Here is a 10,388-nt window from a genome sequence, read left to right on the forward strand (position 1 = left end):
ATGAGCGGCAAGCCTTCCGCCACAGGTCTCCCAAAGGCGGCGAGAAACAACGCCTCTGCGACCACCTCTTCGGCAGCAGCAGCAGGAGCAGCCGCTGGACCCCGAACCGATGGCGACGACCTCAAGTTCGCATCTCTTTTGGGAGTGCTGGTGGCGTTCCCAAGCCGCGAGGAGTCGGAGGCTTTCGAGCCGCTGGCTTCGGAACTGTCACCCGCGCTTCTGCCCGTCAACGGCTTGCCCCTCGTCGATTACGCAATCGAGTTCATGCAAAGAAACGGTGGGTGGCTGCTGCTGCAGCGGACAGGCGTCTGGTGTTGGGTGTCTTGCACTTTTCGCGAAGCGGCGACTGCGCGTCTGCCGTGGGGCAGACTGCCCAGGCGTCTGTTCCTCTTCGGCGAAACCCTCCCCACTGACAAGCCAGCGGCTGATCAGGGGGCATGAGTGGCTCCAGCTGCTACTCTCCGGCTTGGGCGCGTTCAACGCATCTCTTGTGCGCGTCTGTTGGCTTTCTGCGGCTCCAGGGGTTACTGAGCTGTACGTGTTGGTGCGCGATGATCCTGCTGGACATGAAGTACAGGCTGTCGTGGAAAAACACCAACAAAGGCAGCAGCAGCAGCAGCGGCGCTGCAGCAGCAGCACGGGCGCCCGCGTTGGCAGCAGCAGCAGCAGCAGCAAACTGCCTCCTCTGCGTCTGCATTGCATGGTGCTGTCTGCCGCCGTACAGTCCGTTGGCGACGCCCTTCGAGACTTCGATTCGAGGGTGGATGTCAGAAGCAGTAAGGACGAATCGAAGGAGACAACGACACGTTTCGCCAGTGCTCTCCCCCCTTCCTTCTCCCTCCCTCTCCTCTGGATCCACCTCGCGGGGGGGAGGAAGGGGGGAGAATATCTTCGTGGTTTATTGGTAGTAACGCATCTAAGGACTGTCAACTCGCCTTGAGACCATCACACTCCCTCTTTTTTTCCCCCCCCCCCCTCGCTCTTGCCTCGTCTTCACTCTTCATCGTGCCGCATCCCTTTCCGTGTGGCTTCTCTACTTCGCATGCTGCGCCTTCTCCACTGCCTGACCTCGTCTAAAGCATTCTCTTTTTTGGACGCTTTTCCCACCCCTTCTCCTCTCCTCTCCTCCCCTTCTCCTTCTCCCCCGAAACACCCCTCTTGTTGCCTCCTTCTACCCACGTTGCATGCCGCACCTGCTTCTTCACACAGTTACCTCTGCTGAGCTGCTCCTTTCATGAGGATTTCAAGCAACTCTCTCCCTGTCTCTCTCTCTCTCTCTCGTGCGCTTCTCTTTCTCTCTCCAGCCGCGGCTACACTCTGCCTTCCAGTCCCCCCTCACCTCTTCCCCCCTCACCTCTTCCCCCCTCACCTCTTCCCCCTCACCTCCCTTCTTCTCCCCCCGAAGAGCATTCTTGCATGCCAGAAAGGACCTGCTCTCTTACACTTGCCCGACCCTTGCAACCCCCTCCTCTCTGTTGCTGCCTCCCCTGTTCTCACGCTTCTGCAGCTTTTGTGCTGATGAGCGGCGCAACTCTCGCAGTCGGAGACTTGCGCAGTGCAATTGCTGCCCACAGTCAGCGTGTCTCCTCCGGAGGTAAGAAGGCTTCAGCAGCTCTTACGTGGGTACTTAAAGTATCGCCTCCAGGCAGCAGACAACGAGGGCTCCCCGATGATGCTGGCCTCATTTATGATGAAGACTCTCTGCAGCTCCTCGCCTTTAGCCCCTTGCACAGCAAGCGTGCGCTGCTTGTCACCGACGAACTGCTCAACGTAAGGCTAGCTACGTGCGGGGAGGGAGAGGGGCGGGGAAAGGTGTGTGGGGAGAGGTGGGTGGGTGTTTTTGCTCCTTTCTTGCGCTGCTTCTGCGTCTAAAAGGAGGGGGAAGGAGGGGGGTAGCCGCGCGCAAGCTCTCGACTCCTCCCTCCTGCTGAATCTAAAAGGCCATCTTCTCTTTTCCTTTTTCCTCTTCTTCTTCTCCCTTTCTTCTACCCCTCTGCTTCTTCCCTTTTCCGTCTACCCTATTTCTTCGCTGCTCTTTTTCTTCCCCTTCTTCTTCTCTTCTCCCTTCCTCCCGCTTCGCATGCGTTTCACGCTATTTCCGTCTGCCTGCCTGTATGTACGTCTCTCTCCGTTTCTCACACCCCCATATGCTCTCTCTCTCTCTCTCTCTCTCCACGTTTCTGTCTTTCTCTGTTTGACGCGTGTTATTTTCTCTGTCAGAGAGCATCTACAGGATCTCCAATTCGCGTGCGGTATGATCTGTCGCTCCCTGAGCTGTACATCTGCGAGCCGTCGGTGCTGCGCCTCTTCGGCCAGAGCTTCGACTTTGACACGCTGCAGAAGCATCTCATCCCCCACCTCCTCAAGCAGGAGCTGCAGCTCGAGACGATCTTCTGCCATGTGCTAGAGGCAAGCAGTCGCAGCAGCATGCTCCCCTGCGCTGTCTGTCTGTCTGTCTCTGTCTGTCTGACTGTCTGTCTGACTGTCTGTGGCAAGAATGCAAACCCGCAGGAAGTTGAAGATCCTGAGTGCCTCTGTCTCTCGGACGAAGCTGCAACAGTGACAGAGATGCATGTGCATGCATCTCTGTCTCTCTCTGTCTCTCTCTCATGCATGCTTCCTCTTTTTCCTAGTCTATCAAGTGCAGAATCGAGCAGCTCTCTCCCTTCCCCGTGCTTTTGGCCTATGCGCGTACATGCGATGCGAGGCGTCGTCGTCGCGTGCCACAGGCGGAGAGACAGACGAACAGTCAGCTGTATGTCTTGACAGCGCGTGATCCAAGAGGCTACCAGGCAGTCTTACGAGACGTTCTCGAGCGGTGGACGTTCCCTTTAGCTCCAGATTCGCATGCTCTTGAGGCTCAGGAATATCTCAAATATCGAGGTCGTGGGGTGTATCAGGTGTGTTGTGGCTGCTAGTATCTGCCCTTTGCCTTTCCTTGGCAACCCACCCCTCTCTCCCTTGCGCATGCGCTCACCACTCATGCATGCACGCTGGCGGGAGTCGCATTCCTCCTGAAGGCTTTTCTCGAAAAAAAAGCTGCCTCCAAAAGTATGTGCTTGCCTTCGTAAAACAGCGTCTGCTCGTTCCTTAGAACCCCACTATCGTCTATTTCTTCACCTGCTGGTTGAACTGTCTTCGCCTCTCTCTCGCGCGCGCGCGCGAGGCGTTCTTTGTGTCTCTACAGACCAGCCGTCCAGGCATTTCTCTTTCTTGCTGCCCTCTGTAGCCGACTTTCGCGAAGCCCATACTACGCTCCTCCGTTCTTCATTCGATTGTATATACATATGGATGCATGGAAGTGTGGATGTATGGAAGTGTGGATGTATGGAAGTGTGGATGTACGTACACATATATATATATATATATGGATGTATGTATGTACAGGTATAGATATATATATGTATGTATGTATATATATATGTATTTATATGTCTACAAATATATATGTATATATAGATGTGTATGTATGTATGTGCATACACACACATGTCTACATAAATATACGTATACATATGTACATACATATATGTATGTTACGCATGTATGTGTACACGTGTGGAGTTGCTCAGTCGTCAAGCGTCTCCGCGGGGGTGGGGGGTTCGATAGGCCCCTTGGCTGCTATTGAAGGAGACGCGAGCGTTGGAGACAGCACGGAAATTCGCGAGAGTCTCGTGGGACGGTGTTGCAGCATTGGCAACAACTGCAGCATAGTGGGGTCGTTGTTGCTGGCAGGCGTAACTGTGGAAGACGGAGCCGTTATCCACGACAGTCTGATTGCGTCGAAGTGTGTCATCAAGAAGAACGCCAGACTGAACAGAGGCTGCTTGCTTGCACCAGGAGTGGTGGTTGGTGAGGGGGTGACTTTGCCTCCCCTCACACGCTGCTGCCTGCCGTCTGCTCCAGCCATGCAGCGACTTCGTCAGCAGCAAAGCGATGCATGCGTGGAAGCAGCGGCAGCTTCCAAGAAGGGAGAAGACGCCTCGAAGACAGTTTCCTTGGGGCAGGATGGGAAGGGTGTCGTCTTTCCCAATCCTGGAGGGGGAATGTCTCCTGCAGACTTTGAGGCTGTGAGTTTAGGAGCCTCCGTCCTCCCCCGTATTCGTCTGCCGCTCCCCAAATTCGACGCTGAGGATGACGACGTAAGAAGTGAAAAACTCTCTCCGCGTCGCCGTTGCTGCTGCTGCTGATAGTGATGACGAGCTCTGAGGAGAATTCGCTTTTGGCGCACTTTTAGAGCTCCCACGCGTCGCCACAAGAAGTCGCGCTGTTGCTGCGCGAAGGAGGAGGCAGCAGCGGCAGCTGCAGCAGCAGCGGGAGGAGCTCCCTCTGAGACGGAGGGAGATCTGAGGAAGGAGGGCGACTAGCTGTTGTTGACTGCAAGATGCCTATTTCTGGATCTTATGCGCGTCTTCTGGGTGTGCTTCAGACGCAGTCACGCGCGTCGGATGCGTGCACGGCTCTCAGCGATTTCGATCTCGCTAGTGCCACAACCTCCCAAGAGCAACATGAGGTTGGCTTTTGCAGCAAGCAAGAAGGGGGCTTATCACGCAGTGGCTTCTTCGTATCGCTAGCTCGCCTCACGCAAGTCACCCTAAGCGTCTCGTCGCCACTGCATTCCTTCATGCTGGCTGCCAATCGCTTCTCCGCTGAGGCAACACCTGCTGCCTGCTGCTTGCTGCTTGCTGCTTGCTGCTTGCTGCTGCAGGATATGACGTTTTCCACAGAGATTGCAGCCATGTGCATGGAGGCGCTCGAACAGCCGCAGCAGCAGCAACACAAAATCCTCGAAATGAAATCCTTTCGGCTCGCCTGCAACAAAACAGATGCAGATATCTCCGAGCTTGTGCTGCTCACGATGCTCCAGCAGCTCGCGCTGCGAGCAACCAGAAGCAAAGAGGTATCCATGCGCTGCGTCTCTCCCTCCGTGTGCAACTCGCAGTTCCTCTGTCAGTCTGTTTGTGTAGTGTGTGGTTTTCGTAAGTGCAGCGGTGCGTGTTTGTCCGTGTAGTCGCATGCATGTATGTGTATTTATGGATTCGTGTTTTGACGTATGCATCTCTTGGTGTGTCTGTGTATGCATGTATGTGTATTTATGTATTTGTATGTTTGCGAATTTATGTATGCACGTATCTGTGTCTTTATCTCTGCATGTATGTGTATTTATGTATTTGTGTTTTGACGTATGCATCTCCTGGTGTGTTTGTGTATGCATGTGTGTGTATTATGTATTTGTGTGTTTGTGAATTTATGTGTGCACGTATCTGTGTATTTATCTCTGCATGTATGTGTATTTGTGTGTTTGTGTATGTGTGTCTCTCTCTCTCTGTCACTGGGAGCAGTCCCTTCGTGCCTGTGTCGACCTGCTGCGCGGTGCTCGGCTTCTGCTTTTTGTTCTCTCCTTCTGTCAACCTGCTGCCTGTCTTTTCTGCCCGCATATATATATATATACAAATATATGTATATCCCGTGTGGGCGGGCTTGTTATTCTGATCCGAAAAAGAATCTCCTCGGGAGAAACGGTTTGTGTGGGGCATGGTTTGGCTGTCAGGGATGGACGGCTTACGCGGAGTCTCACCGGTGCCGTCCTCTGTTGGCTTCCTTTCTGGAGCCTTCGAAGGATGCTCTTTCCTTCTTCCTGCTGTGGGGACAGACCGTCGCGTTTTGCAGCAAAGCCGAGATCGTCTACACCGACGTGGAAGGCGAGGAAGTGCGAGCGCCTAACCCGTTCGAAGGTGCGCGGGGGTTCTGCGAAGTCGCAGAGTTGCTGCATGCAGCGGATCTCTTCGACGTCGAGTCTTCCCTGCCTCGATGGGCGAAAGCAGCACGGACTGCCGTGTCGACTGCGAATGGCAGCAGCAGTGCAGCGGCTTCTGCCGCGGAGTCTCTCGCGGCTCAAAGCCTCGGTCGACTTCCGTCTCCCTCGGCAGTTTTGCCCTTCCTAGAGACCCCTCGCATGCAAGCCTTCCTAGCCTGGCTGGAAGAAGAGGTGGAGGAAGACTCCGATTGAAGGAGTAGAGGGGTAGGGAACAGCCGAGCGCAGCAGAGGTAGGCCGTTGCACTGCCTGCCGGGTGCTGCTGCTGCCGTCTTGGAAAAACTGCGAACCGTCGATTCTTCGGCGCTTTCATGCACCTGTGCTGCGCAGAAGCGGCTTCGCGACAGGAGTGCTGCTGCTGAGGCGGCTCTCGCCCCCTAGTTGCTGCCAAACTGAGCTATCTCAAGCCGCGTTGTGCGAGGCAATAGCGAGAACGCACAAACAGCCTCGATCGCTGCCTCCATGGAGGTCTAGGCTCCGAAATAACTCGAAAAAAAGCTCACACTCACGGTGGGGTGATGCCTACTAGCCAGTTAGGAGCCAGTACGCCCGCGACAGCGTGCCGCTCTGCACCCCCACAAAGCTGCGGCAATATTTACACGGATTACTCTGCCACTAGCGACCTGCAAACACAGCTAGCGGAAGGGCGCCTCCAGAAAATCGCTGCATGTGTCCAGCGTCGCTTCCTTGGAAGGGAGCGAGCACTCCAAGGCGCACGGCGGCTTGTTCATGCAGCACGCCGTCTAGACGGCTGGAGCAGCAGACCGCCCCCAGAGGAGGCGCGTCTGCCTGCGCTTTGCTCCCTGCATTCTTGACGCTTGCAGATGCTCGGAGCTTGCATGTCTATGTGTCAGGCGGAGGCCAAAAGGCAGGGAGGGAAGAATTGAGGGACTGCCAGCGCACATTACAGGCAGAGCGAGCTCTGGAGGAGCTCTGTAGAGGCTTGCGCAATGTGGCAGGGGTGGAGAAAGCAGAAAATGTGCCCGCGCCCTTCTGACTTGGCTAGCTGCTACGAGGATCGCTGGAGGTTTGGGCTTGCTGTCGCGGCATGCAGCACGCAGCACGCCTCCTTTGTTTAGGCAGGGGGCACCTTTCAGTTATTTGGCGAGTGGCGCGGGTGTAATGCGCGCTGGTCGACTCCAGCCGCCTATAGGACTTGTAGATTGGGGAAGGGTTTTTTTTTTCACCACGCTTTGCTTCCTAAATGCCGTCTTGCAGAGAAGCGGCTTTAGACTACAGCTCGGGGTTAAAGGGCCTTTTCTGGAGCTAGGGGCCTTTTTTCTGAAGATGCACTACCTCGCCACTTGGGCTCAAGGCTATCCTCTCTGGAAGGAGAGCACAGCCTGCACATCTGAAGGGGTCGGGTGACACTGGGCGTTGCTCCCGCCTACAAACGGTGAATGCATCGGCAGCCATCTGCAGGGCATGTGCCCCTGTATGCACGACTGGAAGCGCGAGGCTTTTGCCTCGCTACAATCCCTCACCCCTCCTGCCTCTTCCCCCCGATATCCCCCTCTTGCTGGGCATGGGTGATGCCGCATGCACTGAACATTTACGGCTGCGGAATAGGAGGGCACACAGACGCCAAATAGGCTGTTCTTAGTGAAGGCCTATTGGGGTTTTCTGGCAGAAGCACAGGGCATGCCGCTAAGGCGGTTCTGGTGCTCGTTACGGATCTGCAACAGAATGTGCATGCGATCCGCGAAGGAGCACTGGATTTCCTCGTCGTTCTTGACTCGTTCTTTTCCACAACGACCCCCAAAGTGCACACTGCGATCCATGAAATACACTAAAGTGCCAGTCTGCTGCACGGAAGAGGCGGCATCCCCCAGCGGCAGTCGTACTTGGCTTTTCTGCAGGGTAGTAGTTAGTGCCGCTCCAGAAGCTGCGCAGGGGGCTGCGGCTGAAAATCTGGAGCGCAGGGTAATTCTCCCGCGGAGGAGGCTTTCCAGCGCTAAATTCTGTGATTTAAATCTTTTCGAGCAGTCCAGATCTGCAACAAGTCTTCAAGGCGAGAATCCGACTTCGTGGTAGCAGTACCCCGCTGCATCACCTCCTCCCTTAGGGGACTCCAGGCAAGCCACTTCTCTGATTATATAATTCCCCTGTAAATTGTCGAGGCAGCAGCACGCATGCACTGCCTTGGTGTGACACTTCGGAGCAGCAAAAGCCGCACAAATCGTCCCCTAGGACGAGCGCAGGCTCCCCTCCTGCCACCACTCCAGCAGCGGCACAAAACACCAACCGCCAGCAGAGGAGCAGACAGCGAATTTCCTGCAGCACAGCTGCCTTCAGGCTCTGGGAGTCGCATGCTCCTTCATGACCAGCACAACTTGTGTCACGAGAAAGAGCATGCCAAGATTTTGCCCCCCTGATGCTGCTGCCCTCCCTCCTCTCACATGCACATCCTTCCAAGTGTCTCGACAGCGCCTCCTGCTGGTGCTGCTTCCGCCGTCTCCAGAAGCACAAATGCCTGCTTCTTGGGTCACTGTACCTGTCAAGGCGATGTGTGTTTGTGTATCTGTTTTGTGTATAGCTGCGTGTGTTTGTGTATCTGCATAGCTGTGTGTATGCGTACCTGTGATGAAGCGCATACATTCACATATCTATACACACTGCCTTGTGGGCTGCACTGCGTTGGATGTGCGCAGCTTCTAAGTGTGTGTGGCTGTCTCTCTGTGCGTGTGTGTGGCTGTCTCTCTGTGCGTGTGTGTGGCTGGCTGTCTGTGCGTGTGTGTGTGCCTAAGTGTGTTTTTACGGCTTTCTATCGCCACAGCTTGCCGTGTGCTGAGCTCTGCAAAGGCCTTAAAACGGCTGCTGCTTTCTCCACTGTGCCTGCTACTTCTGCGCCTCTACCCGCGGTGTTTTTTCTTTTTTTCGCGCCTCTTCTCGTCGCTGTTGCGTCGAGTTTTTCCGCTCTCCGCATGTTTCTGACTGCCCCAGCGTCTGCGAGAAGCTGGCCTCCATGCGGAGTTCGGGGTGTGGCTTTTTGTGCAGCAAGATGCTGCATCCCTTCGCCGTTGTCGGGAGATTTTTGCGTCCGAATCTCTCGTCTCTCCTCCCCTCCCCTGCGTGTTGCGCCTCTCCCTTGGGGAGAGCGACTTCAGCAGCCTGCGCAGCCACAGCAGCTGGAAGGCTGTCTTCGCGAAGGACGTACCTCCACTTCGCGAGGACGGTGCCTGAAGACTATGAGCTCCCCATCGAGACGATGCCTTCCGACGTGGATGCCTTGATGAAGGCGAAGCCGAAGGATCTAGACTTCTTCGGAAACTACTGGTACTGGCGACTGAGGGGCGAAGCCTCCGTCTTGGACCCAGAGAACCTCCCCAAGAAGTCGTACAAGCAGCTCGCTCGAGACATGGGCTTGCAGGTAATTCAGCTTCGGTGCCCATGGCAGCTGCAGAATTCTCGGTGGCTTCAGAAGCGCGTCTTCCCAGCCTGCAGCTGCCTCCGCTAAATCCTGTTTCTCGCTGTCTCCGCCGCGATGACAAGACCAGCTGGGTGCAGTGTGCTCGAGAATTCGAGGCGTAGCGGGGAGTAGGAGGGCAGTCGAGGAGAGCAGAGGAGCCGGCGGGAACAAGAGTTCAGGCTAGCCCAGTTCTTTCGCAAGAGACTCTGCGGGGAGGATGCACATGGAGTCTCCCTCCGAGGCTGCGCCTTCGGCTGGCTGTCTCGCAGGTTGTTAATCAGGAAAGCGAGCACATGGTCGGCCTCCTCGAGCTGTACGAGTATTTGAAGGGTGCTCCTTTTGTTGGGCCCTTTGGCACAATCGAGAATCCCGTCCTCGTGCCCTCTGTGCATACAGAAAGGTATAGTCGAAGGCGCAAAGCGCAGCAGCGGGGAGCTGCAACGGCAGGCGTGGGAGCGAACCGCTAGAAAGACACAGACAGACACAGATCGATCGAGGGCGTCGTGCGTTCTTGCCGCTCTTCGGAGTCGAGGGGGCGGGATCTCAGCCTCTGTATCTATTTGTGTATGTAATACACATGTAAATAGGTATAGAGTATGTACATGTGAATGTGCATTGAGTATGTACATGTGAATGTGTATTGAGGTTGTACATGTGAATGTGTATAGAGGTTGTACATGTGAATGTGTATTGAGTATATACATGTGAATGTGTATTGAGTATGTACATGTGAATGTGTATAGAGTATGTACATGTGAATGTGCATATATTATATATGTGAATGTGTATAGAGTATGTACATGTGAATGTGTATTGAGTATATATGTGAATATGTATAGAGTATGTACATGTGAATGTGTGTAGAGTATATATGTGAATGTGTATAGAGTATGTACATGTGAATATGTATAGAGTATGTACATGTGAATATGCATATAACATATGTGTATATGTATAGAGTATGTACATGTGAATATGCATATATTATATATGTGAATATGTATAGAGTATATATGTGAATGTGTATAGAGTATATATGTGAATATGCATATAACATATGTGTATATGTATAGAGTATGTACATGTGAATATGCATATATTATATATGTGAATATGTATAGAGTATATATGTGAATGTGTATAGAGTATATATGTGAATATGC

The 10,388-nt window shown here is 54.0% G+C and overlaps 2 protein-coding genes across 2 annotated transcripts; both read left to right on the forward strand.

Annotated features, from left to right (window-relative positions):
• On the forward strand, nucleotides 1-6,010 carry LOC34621016 (translation initiation factor eIF-2B subunit epsilon). Its single transcript, XM_026336960.1, has 9 exons — nucleotides 1-277; nucleotides 522-776; nucleotides 1,508-1,770; nucleotides 2,221-2,409; nucleotides 2,730-2,900; nucleotides 3,573-4,142; nucleotides 4,430-4,513; nucleotides 4,709-4,900; nucleotides 5,504-6,010. The coding sequence occupies exons 1-9, from the start codon at nucleotides 1-3 to the stop codon at nucleotides 6,008-6,010; spliced, it is 2,508 nt and encodes an 835-aa protein (XP_026192745.1).
• A 2,807-nt stretch (nucleotides 6,011-8,817) lies between these two features.
• On the forward strand, nucleotides 8,818-9,777 carry LOC34621015 (the record flags this gene model as incomplete). Its single annotated transcript, XM_026336961.1, has 3 exons — nucleotides 8,818-9,186; nucleotides 9,495-9,625; nucleotides 9,682-9,777. Coding segments are annotated over exons 1-3 (596 nt in total), but the record flags the coding sequence as incomplete, so codon positions are not given.
• Between the last annotated feature and the right edge of the window lie 611 nt (nucleotides 9,778-10,388).

This window comes from Cyclospora cayetanensis, unplaced genomic scaffold, assembly GCF_002999335.1.
Source record: "Cyclospora cayetanensis isolate NF1_C8 unplaced genomic scaffold, CcayRef3 CcayRef3_contig_157, whole genome shotgun sequence".
NCBI classification, from domain to species: Eukaryota; Apicomplexa; class Conoidasida; order Eucoccidiorida; family Eimeriidae; genus Cyclospora; species Cyclospora cayetanensis.

What these genes read in the sequence shown, in the direction of transcription:
- LOC34621016 (XM_026336960.1), top strand. Translation starts at nt 1, where the DNA reads ATGAGCGGCAAGCCTTCCGCCACAGGTCTCCCAAAGGCGGCGAGAAAC. An exon ending in TCTTCTGCCATGTGCTAGAG is followed by an intron (nt 2,410 to 2,729) that starts GCAAGCAGTCGC and finishes CGCGTGCCACAG; the next exon opens with GCGGAGAGACAGACGAACAG. An exon ending in GAGCAACCAGAAGCAAAGAG is followed by an intron (nt 4,901 to 5,503) that starts GTATCCATGCGC and finishes GATCCGAAAAAG; the next exon opens with AATCTCCTCGGGAGAAACGG.